The sequence below is a fragment of the Chiloscyllium plagiosum genome, chromosome 3 (assembly GCF_004010195.1).
Source record: "Chiloscyllium plagiosum isolate BGI_BamShark_2017 chromosome 3, ASM401019v2, whole genome shotgun sequence".
Taxonomy (NCBI): Eukaryota; Metazoa; Chordata; class Chondrichthyes; order Orectolobiformes; family Hemiscylliidae; genus Chiloscyllium; species Chiloscyllium plagiosum.
Window position 1 is genome coordinate 6,461,261 of NC_057712.1, and position 20,943 is coordinate 6,482,203.

Below are 20,943 nucleotides of genomic sequence, written 5' to 3' on the forward strand. Positions count from 1 at the left end.
ATACCCCACTTCATTGGCTTACTTTATAACCCAATCTTACTTCAAATAGTGGCCCCTTGCTACATTATTTTCAAATGACAACTTGCGCTCTTAAGTTTGCACAGACAAACTTACATCCTTTCACAACATTAAATTCTTATCAAATATCTCATATTGTAATTATCAGAGAAAAGTTAAAAAGACTTTGTGTGCAAAGAGAAGAAACTTCAAAATAATAGATGTGTTCTGCTTTGAGTTGGTTTTAATTTATATTGTTTGAGAAGGAAGCAATCACATTGCTAAATATATTACTTGAATTAGAATTAACTCCCGTAATAGTGCATGATTAGTTCTGTAAATACATAATCCTTTATTGACTTTCATTAGTTATCAACTGAAAATAAACAATGTACCAACTAAATATAAACAATGATGCTCTACAGTCAGTTCAGATACAATGCGATAGCTCGGTTCTTTTGCGATTTCGTGTTATAACCACACAATACTCGAGCCATTTAAACGAATGGGGCCAGAATCGCCTTATAGTCAATATAGGTAAAGCAAGTTCATATTCTGCAAATAACGGTCAAATTCTTCAATCACATTAAAGCCAGTTTGCATTGAAGAAACACACGTTATAGCAGAACCAACTCCTTAGATTTGATGCACACAGGCTAGTTTTTAAGTACTATTGCATTTGTAATCTTCTGTTTTAAATTTATGTTCTTTTTTTAAATAGTATATGCAATTTTACATTTGTTCAGAACAAGATAACTCTTCAAGTACCAACAGCCACTAGTAAAAACATATATCTGAGCAGATGGCCTCTAAAGATGTATGGTATAGGGGAACTCTCAGCAATTAAGTAACGTTACAACAAGGTGCTCATGGCATCAATCATAAGAACGAGACAACATACATCCTCCTAACTTGTACTAATAAGTAAAGAAAGTATTGTGGAAGTCATACTATCTTAGTGAAAAATAAAAAAAAACACATACCATGAAGAGAACAGAATCATAAAAACTTGACGTCTTACTGAAACAATTAGCAAAAAGTGAGAAGTGATGTAAATTAGATGAGTATTATTTTTAAAGAAATCAATTAGAAACTGGCAATTGGAAATTAACTAGAAACTGTTTATGTACTGTTCATGCACTTACAAGCCAATTAGAGTTCAGGATGTCTCTGATCATGCCCAGGGATTAATGGCTACTAAGGATCAACAAATCCTGGTTCTCAATGGTACAGTGTGTAGAACACCGAAAGAGAACAACAATCAATAGAATATAGGAAGTGACAGCACCTCAGTCTGTTGAAAGTTGTGAGTCTGTATTCACTGTAAATCAAATATCTGTGAATCAGCTGAGCCCACTTCCTAACCATAATTTGTTTTTTTTATTTGCTATGATCAACTTAATTAATTGTGAAACTTGTGAAAACATACTTGCACCTAAAATTGGATTTGTAACTAATCAAGAACAGTAAACTGAATAGAGAAAGGCAATCTAAAAATTAATTTACAAGACCCAAGTCAATTACAAAACAAAATGGAACACCAAAATGTTACACAACAACCATTTTCTGCCACTTATTCCAGTGGAGAGCTCCTCAACTTCCTTGTCACAAAGATTGAGACCACTGAACAGCTGCTTCAACTATGTCACTGGCATATATCAGCTTACCCAGTCAAACTTTTTCTAACGCTTCCCCATCCTAATACTGAACTTCCATCTTTCTCTAATTTCATTACCATCTCTCTAAGCTCATGTCTTCCATCAGACTTCCATGCAGAATGGGAAAATGAATTTCTATTCACAATGGTGCAAAATAACAGCATTTGCTTTATATGTCACTGAAGTATGTTGATGAGTTAAAAGGTGAATTTGCTACAACAGCAGCAACATAGTAAATTCAAGGATAGCTATCCCTTGAATATCACGTTTCGATCAAAGAAGTTATCGGACTGAAGAAAATTTTGAAAGTTCAACAATTAATTTTTTTCTAAACCATCAGCAAGATGTACATTTTATGTACATTTAAAGTAGAATCAGGAGTAGGCTATTTGGTCCTTCAAGTCTGCTGCAAATATGATCATGGCTGACCATTTAACTCAGTACCCTGTTCCTCCTTTCTCTCACCCTTTAATTCCTTTAGCTCTAAGAACTATAGCAAACTCCTTCTTGAACATATTCAGTGTTTTGAATCAATAAACCACTTTTTGTGGTGGTTTTACTGATGCTTTTACTGAAGCATCATTTTGCATTTGCCATCATCTGGAAGAACACAAAAAAATCCTTCACAGATGGCGAAGTAATTAAAGAAACATTGACCATGGCCACTGACCCTTTAGTTAAAGACTTTAAGAATGAAGAAACAGTAACAATGGCAAGAGTACATGGTGCTTCCATACTAATAAGATGACGGAAATCTTCATCTGAAGACTTCTTTCAGCAATTACAACAGGATTTGAAGGACTGAATGCTTCTCACTACAGTTCCATGAATCCATCGACATGACTGATAAGAGTCCAGCTGATTTTATGCGCATGGCTTTTAAGGCCATGACAACTGAAGATTATCTTCTCACCCTTTTGCCCCTTAAAGAGAGAAGGGTTGAGGATATTAACAACAAATTCAAAACTTATGTGCTTGAGAAAAACATTTCAATCATGAAACTGATTTCCTGGAAACTAGTAGCTGGAGCACATGTGGACTTTCGGAAGGAATTTGATAAGGTGCTGTACTTAGGGTAAGATCACATTGGGTCAAGGTAATTTATTAGCTTGGAAAGAAGATTGGCTAACCAACAAAAAGCAGAGGGTCGGAATAAACGAGTCTTTTTCTGCTTGGCAAGATTTAACTAGTGGGATGGCACAGGGTTCGGATCTTGGCCTCCAACTATTTACAAACTTTATTAATGACTTGGATGCAGAGATAGAAGATACGATAGCCAAATTTTCAAATGACACTAAAGTAAGTGGGAAAGTAAGTTGCAACAAAGAAATAAGAAATTTACAAACAGATAGAAATAGCTTAGGCAAATGGGCCAAAATTTGCCAAATGGAATTTAACATGGATAAGTGTGAGGTCAGTCATTTTGGTTATAAGAATAGAAAAACAACCCATCTAGATGGAGAGAAACTTCAGAGTACTTTGGTGAAGGGAGATGTGGGTTTCCTCATGCATGAATCACAGAAAACTACTTTGTAGGAAGGAAGGAAGGCAAATTGAATTTTGACATTTATTGCTAAATGGAGTATGAAATAAGGAAAGTGTAGCTGCAACTGTACAAGGCATTAGTGACCCCCACTTGAAGTACTGTGGAAAGTCTTGGTCCCTTCATTTTAGGAGGGATGTAGTTGCACTGGAGGCAGAAGTGAGGAGATTCTCAAGATTGATTCCAGAGATATTGGGTCTGTGTTATGAAAAGAGATCAAGCAGTTTAGGCCTATACTCTCTAGAGTTTAGAAGAATGCAGGAGATATAATTAAGGTTTATAGGTTGCGAAAGGAGATTGACAAAGATAATGTAGAGAGGATGTTTTCTCTTGTGGGGTCATCTAGAATGAGAAATCACAGTTTTAGGATTAGGGGAGCAGATTAAAACAGCGATGAGGAGAAGTTACTTCTCTCAAAAAATCGTGAATCTGTACAACTTATTTCCCCAGAGTGTGGTGGATGCTGGGACGTTGAGTCAATTTAAGGAGGAGTTAGACAAGATTAGTAACTGATTGAAGGGTTATGGAGATGGGGCAGGAAAGTGGAGTTGAAGCCAATTTGAGATCAGTCTTGATCATACTGACTGGCAAAGCAGGTTTGAGGAGCTGAGTTGCCTACTACACTCATTGTTCTTACGTGCTTATCACAACTGTTGGTGCACCAACCATGGTTGATGCAAATGCAGGCTTCATTGCATTTTGCATAATTGATCCCAATTTCTCTTCTTTTACCCATGTATCATCCACAAGAAGCATTAGCAAGTAAATTTATAGAACTGTCCCATGTAATGAAAGTTGTTAAGATTGTAAACACTATTAGAGCAATGGCCCTTCAGCACAGCTGGTTTAAATGCTTGCTCAATGAACGCAGTGCCACCTACATACTCTTACATACCATTGTGAAGCAGCGTACTCACAAATGAAGATAATTGTGTCCAATATCACAACTGCCTCTCAAAACTATGTGATGGACTGTACATGACAAGCAGCCTAAAATTCAAGGCACTGGCTGACAATGTGCAGTCACACGTGTTTACACTGACAGTTGGTGAGTGGAAGACCAAATAAATATATTTTGATTTACATAGCATTAAAAATAAACTTTTATATATTTTCTTAGGGGTAGATCCTGGGTTGCAGTTAAAAACAAACTGTTATAGATACAAATTATACACCCTTTGTGGCAATGCTTTTGTTATCATTAGACCTGACTATACCAGTGCACTCTTGGCTGCTCTCCTACATTTATACCCTCTAAGCTTATTGCCTGCATCTTAACTTGCACTAACTCCAGATTCCACACTCTGTGTGTGCTCACCTTACACTGGCATTGGTTAAGCATCATCTTCATTTCGGAAGCTGATTTTAAATTTTTACATGGCCTAGATGCTGCCTATTCCAGTAGCCTCTCCCAGTGTCACAACCTTTAGAGATATTTAAGCTTCAATAATTCTAGCCTCTTCAGCACCTCTACTTTTAGGTGGTATCAGATGGAGGTGGTATCAGATGTTATGTCTCTGAATTACCTTTCCTAGAAACCTCTGGCTCTTAACTTATTTTTCTCCTAAGGCACCCCTTAAAAGCTCTTGACCAAGCTTTTGGATTAGATTAGGTCCCCTACAGTGTGAAAACAGGCCCTTCGGCCCAACAAGTCCACACCGACCCTCCGAGGAGTAACATACCTAGACCCTCGGACTAATGCACATATCACTATGGGCAATATAGCATGGCCAATTCACCTGACCTGCACATCTTTGTGACTGTGGGAGGAAACCAGAGCACCTGGAGGAAACCCACAGACACGGGGAGAATGTGCAAACTCCACAAAGACAGTTGCCCGAGGCTGGAATCGAACCTGTGACCCTGTTGCTGTGAGGCAGCAGTGCTAACCACTGAGCCACCGTGCGGTCATCTGCCTTACTTACTCCAAATGTGGCTCGATTTTATATTTTATATTAAAATACTGCTGTGAGATGATTTGAGAGCATTTCATACAGTTAAATTTGCAAATAAGTTGTTGTCATGTCCAGATTTGCAGACATTAACACTCCAATTCCATATCATCAGTAGCAGTACCTTCAAATATCTAAGTCCTCTTGAACAATAAATGCCACCATCACTCTACTTTCCCTCAACACCTTGAAAAACATTCTGAAATCTCTTTTCAAGTAAACTTTCACTTTCCTCTAAATCATCTGAAAAGTTAAGCATCAGTTTCCTTTTTTTTCCCCAAATGTAAAATATAAATGTAAACTGTTGCTGATTCTGAAACTGGCAGAACAAACATTTGTAAAAGTACAAATACTTGTAAACAGATTTTTACCATGTATTTGCTTCAAGTTTGTACATTCCTTTTGAAAATATTACAGGAGGACAATTTTAAAATAATTGGCAAACGTAGCAACAGACATGAGAAGAAACATTTTCACACAGCGAGTGGTTAAAATCTGAAATGTACTGCCTGAATGAGTAGTGGAGGCACGTTTAATCAAGGCACTCAGGTGGGAATTGAACTATTACCTGAAAAGAAGGAAGTGCAGGGTTACAGAAAGGAGGAAATGACAATGAAGTGCAATGGGCATGTGGCCACCTTCTGTGCTGTATCAATTCTGAGATTAAATTCAGTAAAATGAATTAATTTCATAGATCCTATCAGAACTATAACCATGCTTCCCCCACATCTCATCCAACACTTTCTCCACTCCACAGACCACATTTGCTTGCTCAGTTCTTTAGTCCATTGATCACTGTTTAATCTGTATATCTTCCATTCAGCACTTAGCTGTATTGGATTATTCTGTTGGCAAAATATCTGCTGGATTAGATTACTTACAGTGTGGAAACAGGCCCTTCGGCCCAACAAGTCCACACCGCCCCGCCAAAGCGCAACCCACCCATACCCCTACATTTACCCCTTACCTAACACTATGGGCAATTTAGCATGGCCAATTCGCCTGACCTGCACATCTTTGGACTGTGGGAGGAAACCGGAGCACCCGGAGGAAACCCACGCAGACACGGGGAGAACGCGCAAACTCCACACAGTCAGTCACCTGAGGCAGGAATTGAACCCGGGTCTCTGGCACTGTGAGGCAGCAGTGCTAACCACTGTGCCATTTAAACTTCAAGGAAGAAAAACACTCCCCTCCCCTCTCCACCTGAAGAGCTGGGATCTGTTTTGACAGAGAGTTAGAGAGTTTTGGGTAAGTTACATAGGAACGTAATAGTAATGTCCCTACCTCTGAGCCAGCAGACCCAGGTTCAAGTCCAGAGATATCTAATAACATATTAAAAAGTTTAAAAACATGAAGAGTAGGTCATTCAACCCCCTTGAGCCGGTTTGATTATTCACTGAAATCATGGCTGATTTGTGGCCAAAAGTAGAAAAAAAACTGGAAAAAAAACTCAGCAGGTCTGTCTGCATTTGTGGAGAGAGAAAGCAGGATCATTTCTGAAGAAGGGGCACTGGACACAAAAAGTTAAACTCTGATTTCTCTCCACAGATGTTACCAAGCCTACAGGTCGTTCTGCTATATTGCACGTTTCATTAATGCGAATTCGCTGTAACGCGATTGATGAATTGGGGACGCAGTTTCTAAAGTGCAAACATTTGAAAAGGTGTGTTGGTGATTACATTACCAAAACTTTAAAGTAGACAAACAGGAGGCCTAAAAAACACAGGAAGCCAGTTAGCATCAGAAGATGGAGAAGTCAATGTTTCGGGTGTTAACCCTTCAAAGTTTAAAATTGTTCTAAGGGTTAATACCCAAAATATTGACTTCACCACCTCCTGATGTTGCCTGACTTGCTATGTTCTTCCAGCCTCCTGTTTGTCTACTTGGGATCCCAGCAGCTGAAGTTTGTTTTTGTCTCTAGCCAACACTTTAAATGCTATTTCTAAAGCATTTGAGGGTTGCACCAAGAAGGGGAGCCGTCGCATTATAGAAGAAGTGACTTGTATTGAGTTTTTCCAGCAATTTCTGTTTGTACTTCTGACTTCCAGCATCTGTGGGTCTTTGATTTTCCATATACCTTTTGGCTCACCTCACTTGAATCTCTTCAGCTTGGCAAAAAAAAGGACAAAACCTTCTCAGATTAAAAGTTGGAAGCTTTTCATTGACATGCCCCTTAAGGATAGGGTGGCACAGTGGCTCGGTGGTTAGTACTGCTGCCTCACAGCACCAGGGACCCGGATTCGATTCCAGCCACTAGATTATAATGGTGCTGCAAAAGCACAGCAGGTCAGGCAGCATCCGAGGAGCAGGAAAATCCTGATTCCTGATGAAGTTTCCACCAGGGACCCGGATTCGATTCCAGCCACTAGATTATAATGGTGCTGCAAAAGCACAGGTCAGGCAGCATCCGAGGAGCAGGAAAATCCTGATTCCTGATGAAGTTTCCTGCTCCTCGGATGCTGCCTGACCTGCTGTGCTTTTCCAGCACCACTCTGATCTCCAGCATCTGCAGTCCTCACTTTCGCCTACATTCTCCCAGTGTCTGTGTGGGTTTGCACTGGTTTCCTACCACAAGTCCAAAGGCGTGTTGGTTAGATGAATTGGCCGTGCCTGTAGTCTTCAGGGTTATGTTGATTGGGTGCATTAGTCAGGGATAAATGTAGAGTAATAGGGTAGGGTAGGGTAGGGTAGGGGAATGGGTGTGGGTGGGTTACTCTTCGGAGGGTCGGTGTGGACTTGATGGGCCGAATGGCCTGTTTCCACACTGTAGGGATTATATATGTTGGGAGAAGGAGAGACCTGCCCCTGGTGTGGAACGGTCTGGTGCAAGTAAGGCCATAACACAAACAAACCAAGATAAAGGAGTGCGATTTATTTTACTGCCCCTACCCCAACCCCCCAACCCCTTGAACGACAAGGTGCAGCTCCTGCAAACAGGACTCTGTGACCCAGGAGACAGCGCGCGAGCACAGCAACGGCCGCTGCTATTTGAAAAGAAAAACATCCGGGCGGGCCCAACCGCCGTCTCACCTTCTTGCTCAAATAGATGAACATGGTTGACCGCACGGCCAGCGGCGGGGAGGGAGGGAGGGAGAGAGCACGGGGACTGGGACAAACAAACGCTAACGATCCCGCAGCCGCAACCAGGCCGCGTCTCCAAGGCAACCAGGCCCCACCAACCCCCAGCGGACCTCCCCACCAATCACTGACCACGGGAGTGCGAGGCCACCCTACCCCCCACCACCACTCAACCAATCGGCTAACCCGTCGGTTCAGCCAATCCGGGTGGAGAGGGCGGACCGGCGGGCCTCAGCCAATCGGCGAGTGGGAATGGCGGTGCGCTGCATTGTGGGGGGGGCTGGGGTTTCAGCCAATGGTCCGCGGCGGTCTGGGGTCACCAGCTGGACGTGGAGAGTGGAGGTAATAGAGTGGTTGGGTAAACCTCAGCAGGTCTGGCAGCACTGGAGCAGTGTGTGCAATTCTGGACTCCCTGCTATAGGAAGGATGTTGTGTAACATGAAATGGTTCAGTAAAGACTTACAAGGTATTGGAGGGTTGATAAGTGTGGCACTGGGAATGTACAGCGGGTCAGGCAGCATCTGAGAAGCAGGAGAGTCCATGTTTTGGGAATCCCTGGTGATGGGCTTATACCTGAAATGTTCATTCTCCTGCTCCTCGGAATGCTGCCTGACCTGCTGTGCTTTATCCAGTACCACACTATTTAACTCTGCTCTCCTGCATCTGCAGTCCTTGCTTTCTCCTTGGAGGGTTTGAGCTCTAGGCAGAGGCTGAATTGACTGGTGCTGTTTTCCCTGGTGTGTCAGAGGCTGAGGTTTATAAAGTCATGAGGGGTGTGCTTAGGGTGAATAGACATGGTCTTTTTCTGGGAGTGGGGGAGTCCAGAACTAGAGAGCATGGGTTTATGGTGAGAGGGGAACTGTTTAAAAGGGGCCTAAGGGGGCATCATTTCTATGCAGAGGGTGGTGTGTGCATGGAATGAGCTGTCAGAAGAAATGGTGAAGGCTGGTACGATTACAATGTTTAAAAGACATCTGGATGAGTGCATGAACAGGAAGGGTTTAGAGGGATATAGGCCATGTGCTGGCAAATGGGACTAGATTAGTTTAGGGTATCTGCTTGGTATGGATGAGTTGGACCAAAGAGTCTGTTTCTACAGGTAGGTTTGCTCGCTGAGCTGTAGGTTTGATATCCAGATGTTTCATTACCTGGCTAGGTAACATTGTCAGTGGCAAACTCCAAGTGAAGCGAAGCTGTTGTCTCCTACTTTCTATTTATGTTTGCCCTGGATGGGGTTCCTGAGGTTTGTGGTGATGTCATTTCCTGTTTGTTTTCTGAAGGGTTGATCAATGGTATCTAGATCTATGTGTTTGTTTATGGCATTGTGGTTGGATTGCCAGGCCTCTAGGAATTCTCTGGCATGTCTTTGCTTAGCCTGTCCCAGGATATATGTGTTGTCCCAGTCAAATTGGTGGGTTTTTTTCATCCATGTGTAGGGCTACAAGGGAGAGAGTGTCATGTCTTTTTGTGGCTAGCTGGTGTTCGTGTATCCTGATGGCTAACATTTTTCGTGTTTGTGCCAGTCTTTGCATGGAATTTTGTAGATGACGTTGACTTTGTCCATGGGTTGTACTGGGTCTTAAGTCTGTTAGTTTTTGTTTGAGTGTGTTGGTGGGTTTGTGTGCTACTAGGATTCAGAGGGGTCAGTAGTCTGGCTGTCATTTCTGAAACTTCTTTGATGTATGGTAAGGTGGTTAAGGTTTCTGGTTGTGTTTGGTTTGCTTGTCGTGGTTTGTTCTTTAGGAATCTGCAGACTGTGTTTTGTGAGTATCCGTTCTTCTTGAATATGTTGTATACGTGCTGGTTCTCCGTTTTCCGAAGTTCATCTGTGCTGCAGTGTGTGGTGGCTCGTTGGAATAGTGTTCTGATACAGCTTCGTTTGTGTGTGTTGGGATGGTTGCTGGTGTAGTTAAGTATTTGGTCAGTATTTGTCGGCTTTCTGTATACGCAGGTTTGTAGTTCTCCGATGTCCTTTCTTTCTACTGTGACGTCCAGGAATGCGAGTTTGTTGTCCGTTTCTCCCTCCTTGGTGAACTTTATGCCTGTGAGGGTGTTGTTGATGATGATAAATGTTTCTTCTACCTTGTTTCGTTTTGTGATGACAAAGGTGTCATCTACGTAGCGGATCCAGATTTTTGGTTTGATAGTTGGTAGGGCTGTTTGTTCTAGTCTTTGCATTACCGCTTCTGCTATGAATCCCTGATAGCGGAGATCCCATGGGTGTGCTGTTGGTTTGTTTTGTAGATTATGTTGTTGAAGGTGAAGTAGGTGGTGAGGCACAGCCTATCCTGGGACAGGCTAAGCAAAGACATGCCAGAGAATTCCTAGAGGCCTGGCACTCCAACCACAGCGCCATAAACAAACACACCGATCGAGATACCATCTGTCAACCCCTCAGGAAATGACATCACACAAACCCCAGGAACCCCATCCAGGAGAAAGATATAAATAGAAAGCAGGAGACAACAGCTTCACTTCACTTGGAGGTCGCCACTGATGTTACCTAGCCAGGTAATGAAACGTCTGGATATCAAACCTACAGCTCAGCGAGCAAACCTACACCCTAACCCTCAACCTGAGCTACAAACCTTCCATATGTTTCTATGTATGGAGAGAAATCGGGGTTAATATTTCAGGCTCTGGTGACCCTCCTTCCTGCTATAGGAAGGTAAAAAGATCAAATAGGATCATGTGCAATTTAAACTTAAGGGAAGAAAAATACTCCCTTTCCCTCACCATCTGAAGAGTTGGAGGCGGTCTTTGACAAAGAATTAGAGAGCTATGTGTAAGAAGTTACATAGGAATGTAGTGATGCAATGGTAGTGTCCCTCCCTCTGAGCCAACAGACTCAGGTTTAAGTCCAGAAATGTATAATAACATTACAAGATATTAAACTGGAAAGACTGCAAAAAAAATTAAGGATGTTACCGAGACTGGCGAGTTTGAGTTATAAAGGTAGACTGGGACTTTCTTTCTCCCTTGGAAAATATGAGGCTGAGGAGTGACCCTAGAGAGGTTTATAATATCATGAGGGCATGAATTGTGCAAATAGCCAAAGTTTTTTCCCAGGGTAGGGGAGCCCAAAACTAGAGGGCATAGGTTTTGGGAGAAGATTTGAAAGGGACCTGGGGATGATGATTTCAGTGTGGTGTGTATGGAACAAGCTGCCAGAGGTGGGTACAATTATAACATCTAAAGACATTTGGACATGTACATGGATAAGAATGGTTTCGAGGAATATGGGGTGCAAAGAGGCAAACTGGACAGTTCAATTTAGGAAAGCTGATCAGTATAGACGAGTTGGGCCCAAGGGCCTGTTTCTGTGCTCTCTAACTCCATGACTCTATCACCCCCAACAGCTCATTCCCCACCTATGACACTTGCCTGTGCAATTTCATCAAGTGTAACACCTTCCTTTTTACATCCTTCCTCCTCACAGAAATCCCCAAACCTTTTCTCCAACTGTCCTGGAATTCTTTCTATCTAATCGACTATTCACTGCTCTCAATACAGTTGCTGAGACAATGGGGAGACCAAATAATAGAGTTTGAGTGACTACCTTGCAGAATGCCTCTGTTCAGTCAACAATCAAGACCTTGACCTTCCAGTTGCTAATTAATTTAATACACCATCTTGCACTCATGGCTCAAATTCTTGTCTTAGTTCTGCTGAGGTTTTCCCGTGAAGTCCAATGGAAGATGGAGGAACGGAATCTCCTTACCTTTAGCACTTAGCCTTCTGGACTCAATGTTGAGTTAAAAAACATCTCAGCACAAACTCTGTTCTCCTATTTAGTCTTCCCTGCTGCTCCAGTATCTGATATTCTTGGTTTCACTTTCAGCAGAACTGACATATGTTCTGCCATTGACACCTACTATTAATATCTGCTCTGGATCTATTTTTTTTCTACAATCATTTGATTATTTTTATTCCATGATACAAGTGATTTCTAATCTTGCTCATGCTCTAAACTTCCCCTGACCTAACTTCACTTCCACTTACTTTTCACTACTCTTTTCTACAGCATGATACCTGTCACTTTTCCACCTCTCCCTTCAGTCCAAGGTCACTTTGAATTCAAAATGTAGCTCTGGTCCTCTAAGAACAAAGAAAATTACAGCACAGGCATAGGCCCTTCAGCCCTCCATGCCTGCGCCAATCCAGATCCTCCTTTCGAAACCTGCTGCCTATTTTCTAAAGATCTCTCCACAGTTCCTTCCAGACTTGAGTTCCTTCAGCACTCCCGGTTTACATTTCAGATTTCCAGCATCTACAGCATTTTGCTTTGATTAAAATGCATGAAGGTGTTAATCTGCTGTGTGCAGCAATAGCAGCATCTTTTACTGTGCAGGCCTCCTCCAGATACCCTTTATTCACTCCAAATGGAACAAGCTGGAAACGCTGCCATAAAAATAGTCTGTCCCGGTTTTCTTGTCTTGGGAATCACATTTACTAAGATCTCCAGCTTCTAAAAACAAACCAGAAGAAATATCTAAATTTTGTATCTTGGAATGTTACAACATTCATGAATAACCTCGAGAGTGAGCATCCAACAAGAACTGAAATTGTTAACTGTCAAGATTTCAAATTGATATGTCTTCTTTCAGTGGGACCTGCCTTTATGGAAGAACAAAGTTAAAAATCAGGCAACACCAGGTTATAGTCCGACAGGTTTATTTGGTAGCACTAACTTTCGGAGCACTACTCCTTCATCAGGTAGAGAGGCAACTGAAGGAGAAAAAAGAGCGATACATCTTTTAGAAGTATTGTTTTACTTGATACTCTGGATATTTTGGATTATTTTTTGAAATGTGAAGAAATTTTTATTTCAAAAGTAGAAGTAGAAATAAACCTGTTATCTATTGCTATTGAGCGAGAGGCTTCAGAATGGATGTGTAAAGTTTTCAGTTTTCCAATCCACCGGGACCTTTGCAAAACGGAAGGAATTTGGAAGATAACAATTACTGAATTCATTCTGTTATTGAGATTAAATCAAGATATTATACAATTTAAAAGTTTTTGGGATGTCAAGATTTTGCATCTTGTTCTCCGTAGACTCCCACCATTATATGTTGAGTTGCCCTTTTGCAATTGTTATCCCCTCTGCATCCCAATATGTTACCTCCAATTTCAACAATTAAGTTCCCCAGCTTACCATTCACAGCAGCTGTCCTTCACCTATAGTGGATAGACCCCCAGAACTGACTATGGACCACTCACGTGGTTGGACAGCCCCTGACTGATTTGTGTGCAGCTCCTTGAACAACTTACTGGTTGCACTGGAACCACAGAGCTGATTGTGACACGCACACTGGATTGTAGAGATACAGACCCCTATCCCTGACCATTGCCAGTTCACAGTGCCCAGCCCTTGGACTAATATCAGAGGCTACCTTGACTTGCTGTGATGGAACCCCCAACTAAATTCTGTCTCCCTTGACCTGACTGAGGACTACTCCCCTTAGACTGTGAGTCATAGCCATTTGGTTGATGCATATACAACATGTGTTGTCACATAGCAGCTGGCACAAGCTGCACGTGTGAGAATGACATTGTACAATGAGGTACAACAATATATCTATCTCCTTGACTGATCACTGCTGGCAATTGAGAGTGCAACTGGCTTTGTATCTGCGCTAAAAGACAAGATAAGGCAGAAGTACTGTGAATCATTTAAGTTTTGGCTAGTGTAGGGAAGTACAAAAAGACAAGGCAGAGCAAGTTAGGGATGCTGTAAACACCCAAGTGGGCATCTGAGTAAGTGTTAAGGGAGTAAGTTCAGAGCCCTGAGGTGTATGAGATTGTTGCTGATGCAACAAGTGTCCTTGCAGTAACATTGCAAAGAGAGGGGCCAGTGCACTCCAGTGTTGGAAGTGCAGACTCATCTTGTAAATGTACTGGGGATGTGCCATGAGGGTGTGGTGCGACTGGTACACAGGCGCATGTCAGATAACAAGGTCCATGGATGGGAGTGCTTGCAGTCACTACCTATGGAGTATGCCCTAAAACTTTGGTGACTGGAATCTAAGGTGGTGAGTTGGAGGAGCAAGCAAGGGGCTGGAGTAAAGTAACTGCTCTTGATCTCATTGTCAGGAATTGTCTCCATCCAGTTTTAATCTGGTGGTAGGAGAATGGGAACTACATATCAAGAATATGTTGTAATATCAAGTAAAACATTAAAAATCACACAACACCAGGTTATAGTCCAACAGGTTTAATTGGAAGCACACTAGCTTTCGGAGGTAAAATATTGTTACTATAGAGGGAGTACAGGAAGGTTCACCAGACTTGTTCCCAAAATAGTGGAACTGTCAAATTAGGCAGTATTCTCCGGACTTGCAAAGAATGAGAGGTGATTTCATTGATACCTTCAAAACATTTAATGGGATTGGCAGGGTGGATGAAGGTAAAATGGTTCCATTAGTTGAGACTCGAATCAGGAGGCACAATCTAAAACTAGGGATCCTATTTCGGTCTGAGCTGAGAAGAAATTGTTACAGTGGTAAATCCTTGGAATTCTCTACCTCAAAGCTCCGTAGTATTTGGTTATCTTTGAAGTAGAAGTTGATAAATTTTTGATTATTGATGGCATAAGGGGTTATGGGGATAGTGTGGGTAAAAGGCATTGAACTGTTTGATCAGCCATGATTGTATTAAATAATGGAGCAGGCTTGATGGGCAGAATGGTCTACTCTTCATATGATCTTAATGATTAGGTATTAATGAGATGTCAATACATGCTACTACATCCAAATAGGTCTGTCAACACTTGATTGGAAAATGTAACTTTTTATTCTCAACATTACGAAGCCCCTCACTGGCCGTCTCCCCCTAGTTTCCCAAATTTCTCACTGATGCTCACATTATTTAGTGCTTTGGAAAGTTCCATCCCGTATCTTCCAGTGTAGTGTAAGGGTGGCACAAAGATATTTTGTCTTATTTCGCTAAATTACATTTTATCACTCACTCACTTTATTTTCCAGCTAAGTATGGAAATGATTGTCATTATCATGTTATCTTTTAAACATCTTCCAATGAGAATAAACAACAAAATGCTATGGCGTTGGGACTATATCACCTTTCAGAGTGCCATTGAAAGTCATCTTTTGCATTCACTGTCTGATTCATAGATCATATCTAATCATTGAATCCCTACCGTGTGGAAGCAGGCTATTCAGCCCATTGAGTCTCCAAAGAGCACCTCAACCAGATGCATCTCACCCACCACATCCCTGCAACCCACATTTCACATGGCTTATTCACCCAACCTGCATATCCCTGGACACCATGGGGAATTTAGCATGGCTAATTCACCTAAGCTCCACATCTTTGGACTCCATTTGCTTTCTTCAACAAACTATCAAAATCAAACCAACAATCTAGAATTTATTTGTGCAATACATGAAGGAGTTAGATGGCAATTTACAGTACTTGGAAGTGGGAAATAACGATCCCATACACCGGACCCTCCCAATTGCAGAAGCATAGGCAAGCATCCTTTTTCATTCACTCAATTACCTTACTCTTTCAGAGTCTTGGCAGAAATAACAAATATCGCAGATATCAAAAAGAAAGACATGTTCCATGACTTTATTAATAAGAGCATAGAGTATAACAACAAAGAATTTATGTTAATCCTTATGAAATATTGTCTAGGCTGCAGTTAGAGTATTGTGGCCAATTCTGTACAGCAACTCCAGAAAAAAAAGACCTTATGGTGCAGATTAATTTGCCAGAATGGTACCAGGTATGAAACACTTCAGTTATGTGGGATCTCTGGAAAAAGTGGGATTACTTTTCTCTGAGCATAGCACATAAATGAAGATTAGAAAATCTGGTAGAAGTCTTCAAAATCCTGAAGGCTTTCAACAGTGTAAATAAGCTTAAACTTCTCAATTGCAGAAAGGTCTGTAAGCAGAGGACAGCGATCTAAGCACTTTCTTTGTGTTTATAGGGTATGGGTGTTGCTAGTTAGGGCAGCATGTAATGCCAATTCTTGTCCTTGAGAAGCTGGGAGGGAAGTGTATTGGTGATGGTGGTGGTTGCCATGATTAAGTGCAATTTATGCTGTGAGGAGGGGATTTCCAGTCTTTTGTTCCAACAACAGTGAAGGAATGATGACATATTTCCAAGTCAGGATAGTGAATGGCTTGAAGGGGAACTAGTAAAAGGTGAAACTTTTTAATGCAGTGATTTATTATTGATTTGAATGCATTGCTTGACAGAATGGAAGAAGCAGATTCAACAATAACTTTCAAAATAGCATACATAATTGAAAAGAAACAATGTGCCTGATTATGATGATAGAATTAAACAGAAAATAAATTGGATCACTCTTTCAAAATGGTGGCAGAGGTATGATAGGCCAAATGATCTCCTTCTGCTGAGTCTTTTGATGATTCTATTCTATGAGTGAGATTTTAACTAATTCAAAACGCATTGGTTGTAATCTGGTCTTGTACATCAATATCTCTGTAAATCCTTTGTCTTAAACACTTCTGAAATTTTATCCAATATTCATGCCAGACCTAAGTTTTTCCAGCAATTTATGTTTTTGTTTCCAATTTCCAGCATCCACAGTCATACAGTCATAGAGTTGTACAGCACGGAAACAGATCCTTTAGTCAAACTCATCCATGCCAACCAGATATCCTAAATTAATCTAGTCCCATTTGCCACCATTTGGCCCATATCCCGCTAAACCTTTCCTATTCATATACCCATCCAGTTGCTTTTTAAATATTTTAATTCTACCCGCTTCCTCTACCTCCTCTGGCGGCTCATTCCATGTAAGCACCACCCTCTGTGAAAAGGTTGCCCCTGAAGTCCCTTTTAAATCTTTCACCCCTCACGTTAAACCTGTGCCCTCTAGGTTTGGACTCCACTACCCTGGTGAAAAGACCTTGATTATTCATCCTATCCATACCCCTCAAGATTTTATAAACTTCTCTAATTTCTTTAGTTTTTTAAATCACTTTTATTTCTCGACCCTGCTGAACCAGGAAGTTTATAGGAAAGTAGCTAAGACATTAAATGAAGGGAACAAAATGGTATATGAAATTTCATTCAACAACATCTCCTGTCCTAAACTAGAAAGGTTCTTCATTCTCAGAAATTCCCATATACAACTGACTCAATCAGTAGGGAATGTAAAGTGTAGATGTACTGCCCAGTCCAGGCAGACAGTGGAACATTTTTAAACCATTTATTTGAAACAGAAAGGATATCCTTCTTATTCAAGTGAATTATGTTCATTGTCCTCACATACATCACATCAATATAGTCAAGAATATTTAACAACTAAAAAAATTTTGATTGGCATGCAAGTTGTGTTGGCAACATTTGAATTGAGCCTTCTATTTGTTACGTACTTCAACTGCAGACTGCTTAAAGTGACATCTTAAAATGTGGTATCTGGAATTTCTTGCAAAAATCCAGTAAATAATACCTGCCTTTAATATCTTGTATTGACTTGGATTTATTGCCTTTGCTTTTCCTAGATGTCTGTAGACTATTTCCGTTATAACAAGCCGCAAGGATTTTCCCATTGGAAATATCAAGTTAAGAAACCTATAATTTCCAAAGTTAACAATCACACAACACCAGGTTATAGTCCAACAGGTTTAATTGGAAGCACTAGCTTTTGGAGTGCGCTCCGAAAGCTAGTGTGCTTCCAATTAAACCTGTTGGACTATAACCTGGTGTTGTGTGATTTTTAACTTTGTACACCCCAGTCCAACACCGGCATCTCCAAATTATAATTTCCAAAACATTATTTTCAATTTTAAAGGAATGTCATCACACTAAAAGATTTAATTCTCTGCCATCCCTGCTCAAATTAATACTGTCTCCTCTCTAATATTTACTTCAATACTGCCTTTCATAACCACAAGATATCTCAAAGTGTTTTTAATCAGTGAAATATCTTAGAATTGCAGTCATTTTATCATGTAGGAAATGCAGCATTCGATTTGCATACAATGAATTCCTATAACAATGATGTTACAAAACGCCAGATTCTCTGAACTGAATCTTGCCATATTTCGACAAAGGAACACTTTCATCAAGTTTCATTGAGGTTTTCTGAAAATATCATCCCAAACACACCTCTATGGTAGCCTTTTCATTCACCTAGCAGCTGGATTCAACACTTTATTCAGCCAAAAGAACGCACGACTCTCATATCCTAGAATAGATAGTGTCCCTGGAACCGGCACTATCTTTAAAACAGTGTTGCACACAGGAAAAACACTGTTCTGAAGCTGCCCTACACAACTGCACACACTCGGAGGGCATGGTGTGATTGGCTGATGTGACCTTAACATCCTGATGAGCAAGGTATTAGAGAGGAGGGCCAGCTTCTCACCCCAGGAACACTAGTAGAGGCCACAACACCAGACCCTGCCAGGCTGCACTGAATATGCTTACCTGGTCAGTGCATTCTCAACCATCTGGTGAGAAGCCCTGCAATGTTGCATGAAGGTTTAGTGAATTTCTCTGCTCTGCCAGGCTAAGTGCCAACATCCTCCCATAGCTACTTCATTTTCACTATCTCTGCTACACCACCTACCTCCCACCAACACTCATCTCTACCACTCTCTGTATTACTTGTCACATTTCTCACTCGCTCTCACCCAACAACTCCACTTACTAACCCTGCATGGTTTCTCCAGTTCCCTACTCATTCTCTCTGGTCACCACAGCCTTGATATGCACCAACATTAACAGCTGGTCAGCCATGTTCTACACTCAACCCCCCTCTCTCTATGCAGGAGAAAACCGCACTTAATGGGACCAAAAAAAGCCAGGACAGACAATAGGGTCATCTGCTTGCTCATCCCCTACAAATACAGGATACTGGCATATGCCAGAGAGGTCCAGGACAGCTCCTGCAGCGATGTTGAAATATCCATGTCCTGCTAATTGAGGAAGCAGCAAGATTCCTTGTAGTGCAATGCACACACTGATCCAACTACCATTATAATTTCCACCTACCACAAATTGCCCTGTGTGCGATGCCTTCAATCCTTTATTTATGTCTTGCAGGTAGTACAGTCAGGTCCACAATCCCCTCAGGCAAGAGGGTATCACTGGCAAAACATCCCCTCCAGACCTCCGAGGAAGAAAGTACTCTGATGCTTCAGGGATAATACCGTAAAGGCTGCTTCCTACAGTCCTCCACCATCACTACTGCCACTATCATTCTCCCCTCCCCTCCCCCTGGCAATACCACTTCAGTGGATATATTGGCTATATTAGATTTGAAAGCACCTGAAGACCAAGGAAGAAACAGCCCAAGTTGCTGCCAGTCACGGGATTGCTGACGACTGGGTATCTGTTTAGCCACAGGCAGGAGAGGATCCTATGGTGTCAGCAATCAGGAAATTCATATACATGCACAAGCACGCAAAGAAGCTGCAGGCATGTTGGGGGGGGGGGGGTAAAACATAATTGGAGGAAAGTAGAAAGACTAGCACAAGAATCAACCATTGACGATTGTTGGAAAAACTCATCGGCTTAACTAATGTCCATTAGGGAAGGAAATTTGCTGTCCTTACCTGGTCTTGTCTGCATGTGATTTCAGACCCACGGCAATGTGGTTGACTAGTAACTGCCCTCTGGGCAATTAGAGATGGGGAATAAATGCTGGCCTGATCAATGACGTTTACATCTTGTGAATGAAGAAGGAAAACCCATCCTGGTACTACAATTATTCATAGTTTGGATTCATGATTCAGACCTAGGAATAAATGAACTTGTGAAGGATAGTGCATATTGAACTAAGACTAAGGAACAACATGACATAATATGAAAAGACAGTGGAAAATTTTCCAGTTCTGAAGAAGGGTCACTGGACCCAAAAAATTAATTTAGCTTTATCTATACAAATGCCGGTGGAGACTTTCTGGCAATTTCGGTTAGTTTCTGATTTCCAGCTTTGGTTTTTATGAAAAGATTTCAAACTGGGCAGTTAAAAGTTACAAATTTAACATAGTTAAAAATGAAGTGATATACATTTATGGGGAAAAACATGTATCATTGCCAGCAAGAAAATGTAAAATTTAGTGTTGATGACGTTCACAGCAACTTGGAGAGAGAGGTAAATTAAAATCAACTTGGCAGGTAAACAAAGTAATTTTAAAAAATGCTTTAAAAAAACTACTGGGACCTATTTCTAGGAGTATAACATTTAAAAATAATGAAGTTATGTTAAACTTGTAGAAGATCGTGGCCAACCCACACGTATATACAGTTCTACTCTCTATATTTTTTTAAAGTGAGGAAATGATAGACAAAAAGGACACTGGAACTTAGAGACTCTGTCTGAGTCATCGGGAAAGCTTCAACTGATTGAAATTCTTTCCTTTAGGTAGGAGAAGACTCTGAAAATACCTGATAGAAGTCTTTAAAATTATGAATGGATTGGACAGAGTTGATGTCGAGGGTTTCCACTTACACAGGGTCTAAACAAGGAGTCATTAAAAATTAGATATTCCTGGTAAATCCAATTGGGAAATAAGGAGAATTTTGTTTACTCAAACAGTGATTACAGTATGGAACTTTGTTACCATAGGCAAATAGTTTGAATACTTTTCAAAGGAAACTCAACAATTACATGAGGAGAGAATAGAAAGGAAATGTTTGAAAGACTCAAAACTTCCATGAACATACATGCAATTAACATGAAATTGTCGGAAGCAGATGCCCAATC

The 20,943-nt window shown here is 41.1% G+C and overlaps 1 protein-coding gene across 2 annotated transcripts in view; it reads right to left on the bottom strand.

Annotated features, from left to right (window-relative positions):
- Window positions 1–8,336, bottom strand: part of wdr35 (WD repeat domain 35) — a 115,165-nt gene extending 106,829 nt beyond the window's left edge. For both annotated transcript variants that reach the window (XM_043676517.1, XM_043676508.1), the window contains exon 1: window positions 8,184–8,336. In XM_043676517.1, the coding sequence (XP_043532452.1) occupies window positions 8,184–8,207 (24 nt within the window). In that variant the 5' untranslated portion in view covers window positions 8,208–8,336. The remainder of the gene's footprint in view (window positions 1–8,183) is intronic.
- Window positions 8,337–20,943: the final 12,607 nt, after the last annotated feature.